The sequence below is a fragment of the Podarcis erhardii genome, assembly GCF_964252035.2.
Source record: "Podarcis erhardii genome assembly, chromosome: Z".
Taxonomy (NCBI): Eukaryota; Metazoa; Chordata; class Lepidosauria; order Squamata; family Lacertidae; genus Podarcis; species Podarcis erhardii.
This window is the reverse complement of record NC_138504.1, coordinates 42,528,327-42,547,796: the sequence shown is the minus strand read 5'-3', so window position 1 is coordinate 42,547,796 and position 19,470 is coordinate 42,528,327. Positions and strand designations below refer to the sequence as shown.

Here is a 19,470-nt window from a genome sequence, read left to right as displayed (position 1 = left end):
CCCCCCCCAAAAAAAAAAACAACCACCCACAAAAATTATGAATTTTCTGAGCTATTTTTGAGGAAATTCAGCAAAATCTAGACTTCCGACATGGGTTGCCTTATGCCCAGATTTTCCCAGAAATTTCAACAATTTCCACCTGGACACTGCTTCTGACTGCCTGTATTCTGGCTACATCTAGGAAATTCCAGATGTATGGCAATTCTGGAAGTGCCAGATCAGGCCCTGGTTTGGGGGAGGCATGCACAGCCCTAATTCTCACAGTGTACAGTCTTAAAAAGAAGAGTTTGGATTTGATATCCCACTTTATCACTACCCTAAGGAGTCTCAAAGTGGCTAACATTCTCCTTTCCCTTCCTCCCCCACAACAAACACTTTGTGAGGTGAGTGGGGCTGAGAGACTTCAAAGAAGTGTGACTGGCCCAAGGTCACCCAGCAGCTGCATGTGGAGGAGCGGAGACACGAACCCGGTTCACCAGATTACGAGCCTACCGCTCTTAACCACTACACCACACTGGCTCTGCAGCTGAATCAGTTCAAAGGCCTGTCTAGTGCAGCGTCCTGTTCTCAGTGTGGTCAACAAGATCAGCAGAAGAAACCTACAAGCATGACCTGAGAGCAACAAGAAAGGGGGAAAAAATTCTCCACCCACTTCCCCAGTGCCATTTTCTCTCTCCTGCCTTGTGACTTATAAACAGTACAGAAGGTGGGTCTGCCTCTGAGCTTGGTCTCGGCATTGCACTTAGTCTCCCAGCACTGCAGGGAGGAGGCTCACCCTGCTATCCATTCATTCTGGGTGCTGGCTGACTTGCCTTCGACCCTGCTGGTCCCAATAGGCATCAGCCACCACTGGTGTCTTAAACAGTCTTAGCAAATGGAGACTGCTGTCAAGAATAGCCTAGCCTTTATCAAATAGCCAGTGCTCCAACAATTCCCATTAACATATTGGTGGGAGAGCCTATGCTACTGGGGAGAGGAATAAATGGAGGGAAGTAAGTCATATCAGACTTATTATTTATTATCTCAACTGCCTAAGAAAATGTAGATAGCAAAGATAAATGCTGCTGTATCAGAGATCTTGGACAAGTTGGGTCTATAGCAAGAAGAATAATTGGGGAAGTAGGAGGAGCACTGTGTTCCCGAACGCTGCAAACCCAGATGTGACTGTTCTGGTTTGCGAACTATTTTTGGAAGCTGAACGTCCGATGGGGCTTCTGCAGCTTCCGATTGGCTACAGGAGCTTCCTGCAGCCAATCAGAAGCTGTGCTTTGGTTTCTGAATGTTTTAGAAGTCGAACAGACTTCCGGAACTGATTCCGTTTGACTTCGAAGGTACAACTGTGCAATGTAACCACAAAAAACAGCAACCATGGAGCCGTTCTTTATCTACCTCTCTAGGTGCAAAAGGAGGAGAAGCTGCAGGCAAAAGTTAACATGGAGGGGAGTACCTCAGCTGCTTCTCATTATTTCTTAACCCATAACTCCAAAGCAGTGAATTTCCCCCCCCTATTTTTACAAGTCCAACTGAACCTCTAAAACATCCCAGGAGTTTTCTGTTTCTGATTAGAAGCTTGGGAGGGAGGGAGGGAGGGTGTGGGGAGTGACTTGTCCCAGTTCCAGAGTCTCATTACATTTCTCTCCAGGCCCATGAAACTCACAAGCACTCTTACTATGGCAGAAATGTAACTGAAACATAAATCAACTCTCAGAGGCAAAAGTGCTGGCAGCAGCTAACATTGGTAGGCAATGGAAACAAACAACAGCTTAGACACAAGATTTACCCACCTGGGAAGAATGGCAGATGAAGGTGATGGACTATATGGAGCTGGCGGAAATGACTGGCAGAATCCGAGACCAAGGAGAAGAGTCAGTGGTAGAAGATTGGAAGAAATTTAAAGTTTATTTACAGATACATTGTAAAATTAAGGAATGTTAGAAGGATATTGGAATGAAGTTATGTGGCTTTAGCAGAAATGTTATAAAGGATTAAGTAATAATGGATTGTTAATTGGTGAAAGAAGAGAATGTAAAATTACAGTATGGTAAGATAAATTATTAGGATAAAAACAAAGATGGAAAGGATTTGCTGAAATATCTAATTGATCTAGAATACAAAAAAGGGAGGTGTGAGGAGGTCAAGGAAACAAGCAGATGAAAAATAAGTTATGGGAAGGTTTGATTTGTTTTTTGTTCGTATTTTTGTGTGCTGTTTTTTCTTTTTTTGTCTGTTTGTATCTATTGTGATGTATTGCTTTGTTTTTTCTTGCTTAATTTAGTGGGTTTTTTGTAACCTTTAAAACTGGAATAAATATTATTTTTAAAAAAGAAAGAAACAAACAACAGCTTAAGGAAAAGAAGAGGGGAGTCCAAAATTAGACTGGGATATTTTCAGGGTGCCCCCAAGCTCCTCTGTATTTTGCAGAAGGGATCCAAACACAGAAGAGCCAAAACTCAGTGGCAGAGCACCTGCTTTGCATGCAGAAGGTCCCAGGTTCAGTTCCCAGCATCTCTAGGTAGGGCTGTTGTGGAGGGGTGGGGTGATTTAAAAAAATCTAATCAATCCTCCAGCCAGACTGGCAATATCCCCTCACTCACACAGTTTAGGATATTCCTGCATTCTTCAGCAGAGGTTCTTTTCATTCAGCAAAGTAAGCAGCTCAAACAAAGCTTTAATAATAAAGAAAACTGAAACACAATAACATACTCTGTGAGAGAAACTAAAACAGCAACATGAGCAAGAATGAAGCAAGAGTGACAGTTGGTCTAACTAAACACCCAAAGGGAGGGGCCAATTCCAGAGCACAGCACACAAGCCCCGCCCACCATATGCCTGACATTCTACTAATCAAATTAGGCTCCAGTGTTTTTCTTACAAGGGCTGGGGGTGTCCCCTGCCTGAAACCTTGGACAACCACTGTTGATCATAGGTCAGTGGTTACCAAATAGATAAGAACTGTGGACCCTCTGTTTTTCAAAAGCCAAGCCATGGACCTTCTGGGTAAGTTGGGGTCTGTGGACCGCCAACTCGGAACCATTGGTATAGACAGTGCTGGATGGACCATTGATGTGACTTGGTGTGAAGCATTATCAGTTACTCAGAATCATAAAATGTAAAAGATTAGGGAGTGAAGCAAATTAAAATAATGATGCCATACCACTCTGTACATGACCCAGGTCCTTCATTACTGAGGATCACTAATTAAAATTTTTGTACTATACCTCTCTCCTCACCCAGGCCCTTTCCTTCACACTTTTTGCCCCTGGATCTTTGTTCACTGCACATTCCCATCAATTCCAGGGTGGTCAATATAAACCACTTTGGGAAAGACTGAATCCACTTTATTTTGGGAAGCTAACAAGTAGGGGAGAGATAGAAAAAGTCTGTCTTTGTGGAATGTTTCCAGAGGCCGCCTGACAGAGGTGATCATACAGTGTGACTGTCAGGGAACTGCCATCAGAGCCAGAGGGAGAGGGAGGGCTCCAGAGGGATTATGGAGAGCGTCCCAGGAGGGAAAGAAGCAGCCCATCTATTGGGGAGAGAAATCAGCGTAGCACCAGTGGAGAAGGGGGGCAGATGGGGGAATTGGCGGGGTGGCTCCATGACTCCTCGCCGGAGACCAGCGGGGAGAGCATGGGTCCTCCGCTGCCCACACCCTCCCTGCGCAGAAGGCTTCCGCGCAGGGAGAGTAGGCGGAGACTAGGCGTCAAAGAGCTTCTTTGCTGGAAGAAGTTCAAGAAACGCCCACTGACGGATTCTGCCAGTGACTGAGACAGCCACGGGTGAGTGGCTGTCCGGACAGAATAGGGTTCACCCAGCTAACTCAGCCAGGTGTGGCGACGACTTACGCACGAGCAACCCCTAGAACCATTACAGTGACCAAAGCAGTTTCTGTGCCAAAACAGTCGTTCCAGAAGGATTCCATGGTTGATGGTATTGAAAGACACTGAAGAGGTTAGGGAGAATGAACAAGGACACATTTCCCCTTTAAAAAAAAAAAAAGAAACCAACGGCTTCAGTATTAAAAAAAAAAATCAACAAAAAGGAGAGGAAGGGGAAAAGTTAAATAGGATTTGTGGGGTGGACAGTTGTAGCCCAAACAGCAAGTGTTCTGCAATTACTTCACACAGCTGAACATCCTTCAAATCTTGATTCCATGCTGTTAAAGTTTCTAGTCCTCATAATCTCAGGGGCTGAAGGGTCTAAGGATTTTATTATTTTAGCAGAAGGTGGGGAAGGGAGGGAAATGGGCAAAGAAGCAAATATATGGAAATTATCAAATTTACTTAATCCACACAGTAAGCCACATAAATTATGCACTTGCAAAATTCAGATGTTCACAACACATGCATACACTAGCACACTTCACAGCATCTGCAACTGTACTCGCTTCTCTGAAGTTGCTATTTTTATTCCTATTATCCAGAGCATCCAGAATGACCTCATCCATTATCAGATAAGAAATGCTGCAGTGTCTGGTCTCCTGTTTTAATAAGGCAAACCAAAGAGTAGAGTCTGGGCACTGTGCAGTTTAGAAAAAGTTGTACCTTTGTGTAGGATCGGTGAACCTCATTTGGCACCTAATGCAAACAGAGCAGAAGCCAGATGAGAAAGAAGTCAATATTTTCCTAGCTGGCAAATGTTTTGCAGTCACCTGCTGATCGAGCATCACTAAGCAGAAATATATATGGTTTTGGCATGGTTACAATCAACTGCATGCAAAGCATAGCTTTCTGTTGCATTGTGATTCATGGAATATCCCTGCATCAGGAGCATAAGTAGCTGCCTTCTTCTGTATCAGACCATTGCTCTATCTAGCTCAGTACTGTCTACACTGACTGACAGTAACACTCCAGGGTTTCCCAGTCCTCCCTGGAGATGCTAGGAACTGAACCTGAGATCTTCTGCATGCCAAGCAGATGCTCTGACACTGAGCCACAGCACCTTTCTAAACTCACTCCAACACAACTCTCTTTTTTGGTTAAAGGGCGTTTTTTGGCATTAAATCAGAGGTTTTGTGAATGCTAGAGTTTTTTGGGGGGACAACAACATTCCCACCGTACTTTTTTTGCTGCTGCCACAATCAGTTTAACTCTCCTCCTATAGCAGTGAACATTGGTTGGCACCATTTCTTTTTCTTCCTCACCTGAGGCTCAAGCATAAGGGCCATTGGTTCCACTATAACAGGCCAGCTCCATCAGGCCTCCTCAGCCTTCAGCTATCATTTGGGGGCAGCCGTTCCATCAGACTGCCTCAGAGGGAGAAATATGGAAGCTGAGCTCATTTCACTAGTTTTGCTGGAGGCCCATCACCATCAGGAACCTCCTGCCTCTGAACTGGTAAGGCTGCAGGTAAGGTAAAGGTAAAGGGACCCCTGACCATTAGGTCCAGTCGTGGATGACTCTGGGGTTGTGGCGCTCATCTCGCTTTATTGGCTGAGGGAGCCGGCGTACAGCTTCCAGGTCATGTGGCCAGCATGACTAAGCCGCTTCTGGTGAACCAGAGCAGCACACGAAAACACCATTTACCTTCCCGCCAGAGTGGTACCTATTTATCTACTTGAACTTTGACATGCTTTCAAACTGCTAGGTTGGCAGGAGCAGGGACCGAGCAACAGGAGCTCACCCCGTCGCGGGGATTCGAACCACCGACCTTCTGATCGGCAAGCCCTAGGCTCTGTGGTTTAACCCACATCGCCGCCCGTGTCCTGTTAGGCTGCAGGTAGGGGCTGTCAAATTTTGATTGTATGTTAGCCATCCCGGCTACCTTTTCAGCTGAGAAGTGGGTACAAATGCTATAAATAAACAAACAAACAAACAAACAAACAAACAAACAAACAAACAAACAATGGTTTTAAAACTACCAGAACTCAAAATCAGAAGCTTTGGGGCTTGTGTGCAGCTGCACCATATGGTGGCCTGGGTGATTTAACAAGCTCAGGGCATGGACTGACTCCACCCACCCAGAATGGCGTTTGGATCTAATGGGACATGACAGAGCATAACATTGGCACCAACTCTAGGCTGTCCTGGGTGCCTGGGCCCCCAAATTTTGTATGTGTGGGGAGGCTCAGCGCCCACACTGCATGGCTCCAATACGAATTGCAGTTTCTACCAGAAGTTGTGTGGGAGGCCTGACGTCTGGGACTCCACGAAGCCTCTGACATGACTTCCAGCAGAAAACCAGAAGTTGCATCGGAGGTCTTGCGAGGCCTCGGGTGTGACCCCCCAAGGCCCCACATGGCCTTAGAAGTGACGTCAGGCCTCTGACGCAACTTCCGGTTACATAAAACTTTTCAACTTGGTGCTAAATTGCAACTATACTTGGTGGGAGCTCTTAAGCAGTAATCAAATCATCATTTGCTTTGCTCTTTCTACCTTCCCACTTCAACCTTTCTTTTCCAACCCTTTACAAAGTTCTACCTGAGTCCAAGCTTGGGGAAACTTCTCCCAGAAGTGGGATCTGTCACGGTGAGCTCCTTTGTCCAGGAGGCTGCCGCAGGTGCTGTAAGAGGCTTGACAGGATCGATCTGCAACTCCAGCATCTCCCATCCAGAAGCTCAGCTGTCCCAGCGCACCCTGGAAAGAAAGGGAGAGTTTGGGAAGGGTTAAAATATAATGAGCACCAAAAGTTTATGGAATGCAAGTTTTATTACTGTATTACGTACTCATGTTTTGGGTTATAAAACAGTGAATAATAAAAAAATAACAAGATTGTAGGGGAGTAAAGTTCCAAGACACACAAACTTAAGTCATTGCCTATTGTTCACCCTTCTAGGTTTCTGAAAGGTGGGTGTGAGGAAACTCATCTCAAGAAGAGTACTGTACTGTAAAGTGGGGAAAGATTCAAAAAAGACAACCAAAACGATCAAGAGGTTGGAGCAACTTTCCTATGAGGAAAGGTCACAACCAGTGCTTTTTATGTGGGGATACTCAAGCACTGGCGGAGGAAGAGGGGGTGGGGGGAGCACACTGCCCCCAGCAGCATGATCCCAGTGAGGTTCCATCGCAGCCAGTGGCGTAGCGTGGGGGGTGCAGGGGGGCCGGCCGCACCGGGCGCAACATCTAGGGGTTAGGGTTAGGGGGCGCAAATCCACGGGTTAGGGGGCGCAAATCCACGGGTTAGGGGGTGCAAATCCACGGGTTAGGGGGCGCGAATTACTTGCCTTGCCCCGGGTGCTGACAACCCACGCTACGCCACTGATTGCAGCTACCCCCCCCCCCACAGGGTGACCCGTCCCCGCAGGCAGCCACGCCCCTGTGGGCGGCGCCCCCCGCCCCGAGGACGTGTGCCCCACCCCTTTGGGTGGTGCGCCCTCTCCCTGGGATGCGCCCCAGCCCCGCCCCCGCCTGCTCTCCACCCCTGGTGCTGGTGCATGAAGTTCCACCACTGCACTCAAGGGTACACAGCACCAGCACCTTTTTTTCCTAGAGGAAAAGCACTGGTTGAAAGTGTGGCACTTACTGTAACACCTTAATGGTGAGTTCCAGCACCTTTTTTCTAGAAGAAAAGCACTGGTTGCAACATTTCAGAGATGTTAAATTAAGAGCAGGGGTGGAGCTTCATGCTCCGGCCCCTGGGGGCGAGGCTGGCGCACATCCCAGGGGCGTGGCGCATGTCCCGGGGGCATAGCGCGCCACCTGCAAGGGCGTGGCATGCTGCCTGCGGGAGCATGGCACCCAGCGCGGGTGGGGGGCAGCCACAACGGCACCCCACCCAGAACGCGCTGCCAGGGGCGGTACGCTCCCCCCACCCCACTCTTCCTCTGCCAGTGATTAAGAGATAAGGGAAGAATGGATATGATAGAGGTGTATACAAATACAGTCGTACCTTGGCTCCCAAATGCCTTAGGAGTTGAATGTTCCGGCTCCTAGACGATCAAAAACCGGAACTTAATGTTCTGGTTTTTGAATGTTCCTTCAGAAACTGAACATCCGACAGGGCTTCCACAGCTTCCGATTGGATGCAGGAGCTTCCTGCAGCCAATCAGAAGTTGCGCTTTGGAAGTCGAACGTTTCGGAGGTCGAACGGACTCAGGTCCCGCTTGCAAGCCTCCCATTAGGGCATCTGGTTGGCCACTTTGAGAACAGGAGGCTGGACTAGACAAGCGGCCATTCCAGCAGGGCTCTTCTTATGCCCTTAAAGCAGATATACATTCTTACCAGTATCTGGATAAAAATGGACAATATGTGTTAGGAAGAACTCATTATGGGCAGGGCTGTAGCTAGGGGGTGGTGAGGTGGGCCCCCACTAGGGGTGCAGATGGGGGTGGGGGCGCAAAATCGGCTACAATATGTCCATAAATATGTTTATAAATAAAAATATTATTGCCTCATAAGAAAAGTTTTTAAATAGAGGGTGAATTGAATGGGTGGGGCTGGAGGAGAGGCGGAAAGAATAATTAATTTGTCTGTGGTTATGGGTTGCAATCTGGATGGTTCTGCCAGGGGCGCAAGATCATCTAGCTATGGCTCTGATTATGGGAACTGTGGCTGCTGAACAGTTTCCTTGTCCGTTGCGATAGACAGCTTTTCTATTTGGGAACAGAGAAAGCTGCCTTATTGCTTGTGATTTTCATGCATTATAGTAGGCAGTGTCCTGAAAAGAATAATGCAGCTGCAAACCCATGCTGTTCCTCACCTCGAAAGGGACCTCAAAGGGCTCGATGAGACCTCCAATAACCACCAGGCCCTCCGTGGCCACCCCCATGCCAAAGTAACCAGACCAGCCAATGCTCTCCAGCAGGCAGCAGTCCACATACAGAGCCAACCTGTTCAAGGAGATGCTAAAGGCCACTCTGTGCCAGTGTCCATCTGCCAGGGAGGAAACTGGGAACCTGCAAGTGTCAGGGCCAGAAAAAGCAATACATGAGTTAGGCAACACACAGCAACAGGGAGTCTGCTGGCAGAGGTGTGACAGATGGCAATGGGTGGAACATGCCTCATTCTGCCTAATGCTAGAGCCAGCCCTCAACACTCTTACCTTCAAAACCCAGCTGCCTCTGAGCACAGGGATGCCTTATACCAAGTCATACTATTAAGATATGCTAGAGATTGAAACTGGGACCTTCTGCATGCCAGAGCGCTATGACCCTACCACTGTAGAAAACTCACCCCTGGGAGGCCATGCCCAGCACCCATTCTGATGTAATTTCAGCACTGGGGGATGACCTTTTAATTCTCCCATGCAAGTGTACGTTGTGAGTTTCTGAGACCGGGCAATGCATTTTTAGCATTGCATATTGTGACTATATTTGGGCATTAACGCTAAACCACTAGTGGCCAACATGGTGCCCCACTGAAACTGCCACCATCCCTGACTATTAGCAGTGCTGGCTGGAGCTGATAGGAGTTGTAATCCAAGATTACCTGGTGGGCACCATGCCAGGTACCCCAGCTCTAAGCACAGGGTTGAGGAACCAGGGGCCACATTCCATTCTGGGCAACTTACTAGGAGCCACATGCCAGTGGTGGGTGGGGCCAGAGGCAAAAGTCGGCAGAGCAGCAATTGTAAATGTTTACCTTCATACAGTAGGCAAGTTTCAGCATGCCCTCACACACACCCTCTCTGTCCTCCATCAAGGCAACCAAGGGGCATCATCAGAATTCATTGATAAATTCTGGACAGGCAAGAACACTCATAGAGAGTGCAAAGCAGGGCTGGTGAGGGGCATGGACTGGACAGACTCCTGAGGTCAGATAGGAAGTTCTTGCCTCTGAGTCTGAGGTTCCTTAACTCTGATTGTGCATTACAAGAACATGACTGTGCAGGCCTCAGGTTCACACATGACACATTCCCTTCCAATCTGGACCTCTGACACCCCAACTCTATTGCTGCTGGCAATCCAATATATCTCCACTTTCACTGACATCTCCAGATATCTCTACAAATGGTCCAGGAAGGGGCTGGGGAACCTTGTTCAGTTCACGGGATGCATTCCCTTGTGAACAATCTTCCAAGGGCCAGGGGGACAGTGGTGAGGAGGGACAGAGGCAAAAGTGGGTGGAGCAATGGACATGACTCTTACCCCTGTACACTAGGATATATTGCAACCACATAAAGTCAGAGGTTTCCAATTAGACATGCAGCATGCTTCTCATACACATATCTCTCCAACCTCCCTCCCTCCCTCCAAGCAAGCAAGCAAGCAAGTGGCATTGTTAGAGGTCAAGGGCACATTCCAGCGAGGCAAAAGCACACAAGGAGGGTAAGAAGCAGGGCCTGGTCCAGGGGAAAATCAGAGCTGCTATTATTATTATTATTATTATTATTATTATTATTATTATTATTATTGATGTCTTAGTTTTTTTAAAAAAGGAATGGTCTCTTTTTCAAGTTGTGTTTTCTACAGATCAGTTTCATTTGCTGTTTGACAGTGTTGCATGCAGTATTAGGTTGGGAAGAAAAGAAGGGGAAGAGGAGTTAGTTAGTTTGATTTATTACGGCCATTGGCCCATATCTAAAACAATACATCAAAATTTATCCATAAACAATACAATTTAAACAGTTCCAAGTTAAAACACCCATATAAAACCAATTTTACTTCAATTAAGTAAACACTATACACAATAAGCTCCCTCTATGTAAACCGCAATTCAAATCCCTCAGATTTTGGGGTATATGCATCTTAGTTCTGGCACTTATTGATGGTTCTTAAGTTTAGCTAAGCTGTCAGAGTCATACAGTGATCAATTTCTCCTCTTTTGAAATAAGACATTAATCAGGTATCTAGCGACTGCAAGGGATCTCCTTGTGTCTTCGTCGTTTAATAAGTATATTATTTGGGCTTCCTGAGGTCTGTCAGCAATTCTCGATAAATATGGGGCCAAAGGGGAAGAGGAGGATGGGGGATGGTGAGGTTTCTATTCTTCTACTTAGTGTATGTGTGGGGTTTTGTGTCAGTGTCACTTGTGTGGGTTCTCTTACTATTCACTTGTATTGCCTCGGTGGTGAGAGACGTTGGGGGTGGCCTAGGGTTGTCTTTGCTTGGCGGTAGTGAGATTTGTTTTTGTGTGTGAGTCTGGTGTGTGCATGTGTGTATTTTTGAATCAGGTTAGCCAGATTGATTCGTATGCTGTTGGAAGATTCTTGTTGTCTTGTTGGGCTGTGTATGTGATAAAGGGGAACCATAGTGGGGTGAAGGCATCCTCTTCTATTGTCACCGTGTCAGTTTCAGTTTATTGGTTAGTTTTTCTAGTAAGGCTGTTTCCCATACTATTTGATACCATTCACTTAGGCATTTGCTTCCTTTGGGTGGACTGTGTATTTCTTGTAGGAAGGCAATGTCATGGTGTTTACATATGAGGTGATGCATTTTCTTTTAATAGGGTTTCCCAACCCCCCTCACATTTAGTGTAATTGCTTTTAAGCTAGCCATTCTGCTTATCCACTTTATAGGATGATTCCCTGCCAACGCATCTGAGTTGTCCTGACTCTTTCACCTTATATTGTCTATTAAGTTGTGCTGACATAAAGTCTGATGGGTGGGGGAAGAGGGGGGTTAGAATTAGATTTGGGTTAAGAAGCAGCGGGGGGGGGGGTAGATTACAGAAAATAGCCTATATGTAGTTATATAGGTGTTTATTTGGGATAACTTGGACCATCTGGCTTCTGGTCCTGGGTCTCATCTGGCATGGAAGGCCTTGTTTAAGAACAGGACATCTTCCCTGTCATTTGTGACAGGGAATGGTCAGTGAGATGGTGTTCAGCACCTTTTGTGATGCCTGTGTTGGATATAAGGTTTATAAGCAATGTTGCCAGTGTTATTAACAACATTATTGGTTAGTTGGGGTGGGGATATGGGTATTGGCATGCTCTGGTGCCACAATTGTGCTGGTTGTGTGCCTGACTTTAGCCTGTTTGTTGATTGTTTTATTGAGGTTGTGGGTATTGTTTTAGTTGGTATGGGTTTCTTTCTTCGTTTTTCTTTTCTTTTACCAGCTTATTTTGTTTGTTTCCTTTTGTGGTGAAGGAAGAGATAGAGAGGTTGGTGGGGGGATCTATTTTTGTATGTGTGGCTCTTTTTGTGCTATGGGTAGAGTCCTTGGAGCAGTGGTTGAGAGTGTGGATTGTGGGTTGTTGGGGTGGTTGGGAAGTGGGGAGGGTGATTTTGTGTCATCTGGGTTGGTATTGGGGTGGGGGTAGGAGTGGGGGGATCTCTATGGAGGGATGGGGTGGGGGGATAGTGGTGGTGCTGTCAATATTAATTGCATGGAGGAGAGGGGAAAGGGAGGGATCGGGGCTTCTTTTCCAGCTGGAAAGCACCAGAACTCAGTTCCAGTACCTCTCAGGTGGGTGCCACTGCCATTACAAGAGAACAAAGAAAGTGCTCGTGGTGAGTTCTGGCACATCCTTTTCTAGAAAAATAGCACTAGGCAAAATTTTAATAGCCTGGAGGTTTGTCTGGAGGAGAACTGTCCTACTGATTCTGCTCCCTGATTGAAGTTTAGCACAGATAGGTTTGGCTTTCTGTCTGTGCAACAATGTGATGCAATATTGAAGAAAAATATGGCACTGAGCTCACTCATAATGGTGCCCCCTTCTGGCAACAAATACCAAGGTGTGAGGGGTAATCCTGATCTGAAAGAGGATGTTGCTGCGAAGACCGATGATAGTCAAGAGACTGGTGTTCTCCTTCAAAGAGTACCTGAGCATCAGCAACAGACTCAGCTCATCTGCAAAGCTAAGAGAGAAGCAGAGCATGAATAACAGAATAGCAGTGTCGAATAGTGGCTAGAGCTTTGTATTTTGACTAGGAAGATTGAATCCCTTACTCAGCCATAAAGCTGAGTCTCTCTTAGCCTAGACAGAGTTGTTGGGAGGACAATGTGGGGTGGCTCATATCCACGTACAGCAGTAGAGTGGTATAGAAATAAGGATGAGTGAATCTGTCAATTTGGTTTCTTATTTTTCCAGTCCTAAGTCCTGCTCACTAGATTTCCATATCAGTTTGGGGGAGTAGGCCTACAGAAGGCCAACTAGAAAGAGGGTGGTTTGCACAGTCCTAGCCTCTGCCAGGTCTGTTCTGCCAGCCAGCAAGAGTGTGTGAGCCAGTTTTGTCTGTGTCAGTCTGCTTGTCCTGTGAGATATCTGCCTGCAGGTAAGAGAGAAAGTGGTGTGATTATAGTATGGGGCTTTGCTTGATTGCTGAATAAAGCTGGGCAGTTGGTGTGGCCCATGGCCTGTCTTACTATTATAGCAATAGGCCCTGCCATGTTCAGTGGGGTCCACTGCAAAGGGGTTGACACCAAAGGGGTTGGGGAGCCACAGGGCATGGGTATCCACTACTGTCAGTCAAGATACAGAATTGTAGGCCAGCTGCTGTGGGAGACAGGCCTGTGAACCTCAGTCATGGTGAGATCCTGGTTGAATAGAAGTTTAGTTTGGTGGGGTTCCCCCTGAGTGAGAGGCAGGGAGAGGAGAGTAGTTGTGGACTTAACCATCTTCCTCTTGGTGGGCTGGGATGTGAATGCTATTTTGTCTTAGTTTACTACCTGTGGCCCTAATCTCCCAGTTGTATGTGGTGATGGATGATGGTGTTCAAATATGCCCAGGTGGGCATATACCAGGGAATGTGAAAATGCTACCTCAATTCCAGTAATTGTGGGCAATTAGAATGGAGGGGCTGACTACCATATGGGGCAGAGGCCTAGATGTTTGGTCTCAGTTCCTCATCCAAGTCCTCTCACTCCTCTAGAAGATACTGGTGGTCTATCCACTGATCCCTCTGATTTGGTGGTGCTGTTACTGAATGCCAGATAGGTTCATAAGAAAAACATGCTCATCCATGATTTGATTGTGGATGAGAAGGCTGATCTGGTGCGTACTACTGAGACTTGACTGAGTGAATTGGGTGGGCCTAGCCTTACCTAGCTGTGCCCACCAGGGTATGTGGTACAGCACCAGGCTAGATTGGGGAGTCAAGGGGGAGGTGTTGCTATTGTCCACAAAAGCATTATCTCCTTGACCAGAAAACCTCTTCATTTTTGGACAGACTTTGAGTGCCTGCACCTGTTGCTGGGCCACAGAGATGGACTGGAGATACTGCTGGTTTACTGACCACCCTGTTGCCCAACATCATTCCTGACTGAGTTGCCTGAGGTGGTCTCTGAAGTATTGTTGGAGGACCGCAGGACCATAGACCTGGGTGACTTCAATATTCATGTGGAGGTAGAGATAAAGGTGAAGATGTTGGGCACCTGACACTCACTTCTCCCCAAAGGCTTCTACAGAAGGGATGCTCAGCGTTGCATACTGTCCAACCTCCAAGATGCTGCAGTTAGCATCATCATAGCCATGTGAAAAATTGCCAAAGTCTGTGTTGTGGGAGGCCAGTATGTCCAGCAAATTCACTTCAACTGTATTGAATGAGAGATGGTGGGAGGGAGAGAGAAAAGAGAAGAGATATTCATTAACATATTCTTTGACTGACTAGAAAAAACCCATCCCAGAACAAGTCAGAAGGAAGGAATCAACAATCTAGAGCAGAAGAGCAAAGCCTGAGACCCTCTAGATGTTGATGAACTACCGTATTTTTCGCCCTATAGGACGCACTTTTTCCCCTCCAAAAATGAAGGGGAAATGTGTGTGCGTCCTATGGGGCGAATGCAGGCTTTTGCTGAAGCCTGGAGAGTGAGAGGGGTCGGTGTGCACCGACCCCTCACGCTCTCCAGGCTTCAGGAGAGCCGCAGAGCCAGCCCCACAAGGTCGGGGGACAGCGGGGAGGCGGAACGCCGCCATCCCGCTGTCTCCCGATGTGGTTTGGAGGCTGATGGTGGGGAGATGCGTGCTTCTCCCCGCCGCCAGCCCCGCAAGCTCCGGGGACAGCTGGGAGGCGCAGCGCGTCTTCCCGCTGTCCCCGGACCTGGTCTGCAGGCAGGCGGTGGGGAGAAGAGCGCTTCTCCCCGCTGCCGGCCCCACAAGCGCCTGGGGGGGGGGAAATAATTTTTTTTCTTTATTTCCCCCCCAAAAAACTTGGTGCATCCTATGGGCCGGTGCGTCCTATGGGGCGAAAAATACGGTACATCTCCCATCATCTCCCGCAAGCCAGGATGATGGGCGTTGTAGTACAGCAGCACCTGGAGGGTCCCAGCTTCACCACACCTGTTCTAGAGGGGGTGTATGTGTGTGGGGGGGGGAGGGCAGCTAAGCCATCTCTCAAAATGAAAGGTGGTGGTGGGGAGGAAAGGTCAGTGCATGACGGCATCAGGTTCAGTTCCTGGCATCTCCAGTTGAAGCAGGCCCCCAGACTGCATGTGGCCCTCAATGCAATCTCATGTTGTTGTCAGCTGTTCTGCAAACCATCAGTTCAGACCTCTGATTTTTTAATTGATTATATTTCTATGCCACTTTTCATTCAAATGTGGCTTACAAACAGTAAATAACAATAACATAATAGAACAAAATACAGTACAAACAATATAGAACAAGTAAGAAAACAACAAAAACAATCCATAAAACACCACCAACAAAACAACTAAAAAATAAGTTAAACAGCACAATTAGAGCAAAAGTCACATTATACAAATCACAAAGTACTAGAGCATCCATCATCTATAAAACAATACCATTAACAAGATAGCAACCAAAAAATAATCTCAGCACTGCTGAATGCATACACACACTCTCCACACCCCCATGACTCATAATCTTCCACTCCATTCAGTTCATTAAAAGACAAAACCATGGCAGCAACTCCTTTCTGAAGGTTCCTTGGGCTGAAAGTGAGGCAGCACAGGTGAAACCAACCACCCCATGATGATAGAGAAATTCTCTGTCACATTCCCTTCTGGGCAACCTTCTGGGGAGCCACAAGCCAGTAGCGGGTAGGACCTTTGCTTGCCCTTCCCATAAACTCTGCCAAGGACCACATGCTCCCAGTGATATGGAAATACCCCCTTCTAGCCAGAGGACTGGGGTGATAATGAACACACACACTGCTCTGCTGCATCCAAGTCAGCATGAAGGTGCTGGATTGTACAGAGCCAAACACACAGTTGGTAGTGTTGGAGGTGGTGCTGGGGACAGACTCTTACACCCTTGCTTGCCTCTAGCACCATCTGCCATCACTTGGGAAGTGTCCAGATCCTGCTTCTTTGAACTCCCACCAAAGATGAGACAAGGAAGTTGTTTCAGGACAGATGAACAACCCCAGAGCACATTGGGAGCTGTCAGTACGCATCAGTGCACAGCAGGCAGGGTTTTGCCGTTCAGTCAGATAATGAGTCAATTGAGCAGAAAGTGGCTCTAATCCAATGCACATAGGGTAGAGTAACTGTTCTGCCTTTGGCCTTCAAGGCAAGCAGTAGTTGCTTGGACAGTTAAGATATCCATGACAGAGACACGGCTTCTACTACTTAGAGCCACAGGGGTCTTTATACAGCACCATGAGTATAGCTACAGTTGTTGACAAGGAAGATCATTTCCCCAGCTGAGAAATGTGGTTTTTACAGCTCATAATGCTCATCTCAAGGATGAGGAGAGTATAGTGTCCCCAGCAATTTTCTCCAGTGTGGTTTTTATTCTGAGTGGAGTGAATTCCACTCTCCTACATACTACCCAGTCCACAAAACCCTAGTGTTAATATCAGTATCCCTTGAAAAACTGTTTTCCAGGGTCACTTTGCACCCAGTGTAACAGAGCAGTAAACTTACTACTCCCTAATGTTGAAGCAGCATTAGGAACCCCAGGCCTGGGGGGCAAATTTGGCCCCCAAGTCTCTCTACCCAGCTCTCAGGACTCTCCCCAAACCACACCCCCTTCTGCCCCTTCCTTTCCTTGAGTGTTTTCGTCCAGCTGGGATACAGGCTTGAACTCTGATTGTGCCTCTTGCTTGACTGAATGCTCTGCCCATGTTTGCCTCTGCCCCCAACCACCATTGGGATGTGTCCTTTGGAAGCTTGTCCAGAATGGGATGCAGTCTCCAGGCAGAAAAAAAGGTTCTCACCCACTTTATATGGCCAGGTAGAAACTGGCTGGCATCTTGCATCTCCCTACAGCTAGTGCATCACCAAGCTGCAGCCACTCACTCCATCCAGCTACAATGAGCAGCGGTTTGCTCTATTGAAATTGGATCTGACTTCCAGAAGTTCCCCTCTCTTCAGTTGAAACTCCCTAGTCTACTGTACAAATGTAAAATTGCCATTCACTGCTCCACCCACTCTGGCTCTACCTGCCACTAGAACCTGCCCCCTGACACGTTGTCCAGAAGGGAATGTGGCCCTCAGACCATAAATTATTTCCACAAAGTAGAAATTCCATCTGAGAAACATGCTCTTTTCAAATTTTTGATTCTTCTGGAACCAGCCCAAATAGACATCCACAGTCCTGATGTTTTGATTATTTTCCTATTGGCAAGTCTCCCTCGTTCTACCTTTCCAAATTTACAGATGACACAGAAATTTGCCAGTGCAATCAGCCGAGACAGATCTATGTTGCCTCCAGGGAAGCCTTACAATGTATGGTGGGAATATGCAATGGAGCACAGGAAAGAGGAATTATTCATTATTATTATTTATTGAATTTATATACCACCCTATACCTGCTGGTCTCAGGGTGGTTCACAGAATAAAATCACAACATACATAATCAATAAAATACATAATCAATAAAAACAGCAACAACCCAATAACCCCCTCCAACACATTTTAAAAGGGCATAGGATGTCTATCAAATCAACCAAAGGCCTAGTTAAAAAGGAACATATTTGCCTGGTGCCTAAAGGTATATGATGAAGGTATCAGGCAAATTTCCCTGGGGGAGAGCATTCCACAGATGGAGAGCCACTGAAGAAGGCCTGCTCTCATGTTCTCACCCTCTGGACCTCTCCAGGAGGCGGCATATGAAGAAGGGCCTCAGAAGATAGTCTCATGGAAAGAAGCGGTTCTTGAGGTATTGTGATCCTGAGCCATTTAAGGCTTTATAGGTCAAACCCAGCACTTTGAATTGGATCTGGAAACTAAATGGTAGCCAGTGCAGTCCGACAGGGAATGGTGTAATATGCTCAAACCGTCTTGCTCCATTGAGCAACCTGGCTGCTGAATTCTGCACTAGCTGAAGTTTCCAAACCATCTTCAGAGGACGCCCTATGTATAACACATTGGTGTAATCCAACCTTGAGGTTACCAGAGAATAGACAACAGTAGTTAGGCTATCCCTGTCCAGGTAGGGGTATAGCTGGGCCACCAGCCGAAGCTGATGGAAGGCACTCTGGGCCACTGAGGTTACCTGAGCCTCATGCAACAGCAAAGGATCCAGGAGTACCTCCAAGCCACGAATCTGCTCCTTCAGAGGGAGTCTAACCCCATCAAGAGCAGGCAATCTCCCACCCAACTGGTCTAGGGAACCACCCACTAATAGTGCCTCAGTCTTATCTCCCGCTTGGACTAGCTGCAATGCGCTCTACGTGGGGCTACCTTTGAAGGTGACTCGGAAACTGCAACTAATCCAGAATGCGGCAGCTAGACTGGTGACCGGGGGTGGCCGCCGAGACCACATAACACCGGTCTTGAAAGACCTACATTGGCTCCCAGTACGTTTCCGAGCACAATTCAAAGTGCTGGTGTTGACCTTTAAAGCCCTAAATGGCCTCGGCCCAGTATACCTGAAGGAGCGTCTCCACCCCCATCGTTCTGCCCGGACGCTGAGGTCCAGCGCCAAGGGCCTTCTGGCGGTTCCCTCATTACGAGAAGCAAAGCTACAGGGAACCAGGCAGAGGGCCTTCTCGGTAGTGGCACCCGCCCTGTGGAACGCCCTCCCATCAGATGTCAAAGCGATAAATAACTACCTGACATTCAGAAGACATCTTAAGGCAGCCCTGTTCAGGGAAGTTTTTAATCTGTGATATTTTAGTGTATTTCTGGTTTTTATGGAAGCCGCCCAGAGTGGCTGGGGAAACCCAGCCAGATGGGCGGGGTACAAATAATAAATTATTATTATTATTATTATTATTATTATTATTGAGCTTCAGTTTGTTGGCTCTCATTCAGTCCATTACCAAGGCAAGACACCTGTCCAGCACTTCCACTGCCTCACCTGCAGATGTAAAGGAGAAATAGAGCTGAGTGTCATCAGCATACTGCTGACAATGTACTCCAAACCTCCAGATAACTCCACCCACAGTGGTTTCATGTAGATGTTAAACAACATAGGGGGATAGGATTGAGTCCTGCAGAACCCTGCAGTGTCATCTACCCCTAGCTTGGAGAGTTGCTCCAGAAGGATACCATGTTCAGTGGTATTAAAAGCCGCTAAGAGATCAAGGAGAATTAACAGGGACATGTTTCCCTTGTCTCTCTCTCGACAGAGGTTATCATACAGGGCAACCAAAACAGTTTCTGTGCCAAAACTAGGCTGAAACTCTGTCTGCAATGGATCCAGAAAATGAGTTTCTTCCAAAGGTGCCTAGATTTGGTCTGCAACCACTTGCTCCAGAACCTTGCTCAGGAAAGGGAGATTAGCAACTGGCCGGAGAGC

At 47.2% G+C, this 19,470-nt stretch overlaps 2 protein-coding genes across 4 annotated transcripts in view; one reads left to right on the top strand and one right to left on the bottom strand.

Annotated features, from left to right (window-relative positions):
- SLC31A2 (solute carrier family 31 member 2) overlaps nucleotides 1–19,470 on the top strand; it is an 833,895-nt gene that overhangs the window by 235,265 nt on the left and 579,160 nt on the right. The gene's annotated exons all lie outside the window — the stretch shown is intronic.
- LOC309333335 (uncharacterized protein) overlaps nucleotides 1–19,470 on the bottom strand; it is a 155,594-nt gene that overhangs the window by 107,655 nt on the left and 28,469 nt on the right. Inside the window, exons 2-7 of the mRNA XM_081846707.1 lie at nucleotides 14,207–14,354; nucleotides 12,521–12,679; nucleotides 8,638–8,833; nucleotides 6,389–6,575; nucleotides 5,061–5,143; nucleotides 4,545–4,577 (exon numbers count right to left, since the gene is read on the bottom strand). Of these exons, the coding sequence (XP_081702833.1) occupies nucleotides 4,545–4,577; nucleotides 5,061–5,143; nucleotides 6,389–6,575; nucleotides 8,638–8,833; nucleotides 12,521–12,679; nucleotides 14,207–14,354 (806 nt within the window). The remainder of the gene's footprint in view (nucleotides 1–4,544; nucleotides 4,578–5,060; nucleotides 5,144–6,388; nucleotides 6,576–8,637; nucleotides 8,834–12,520; nucleotides 12,680–14,206; nucleotides 14,355–19,470) is intronic.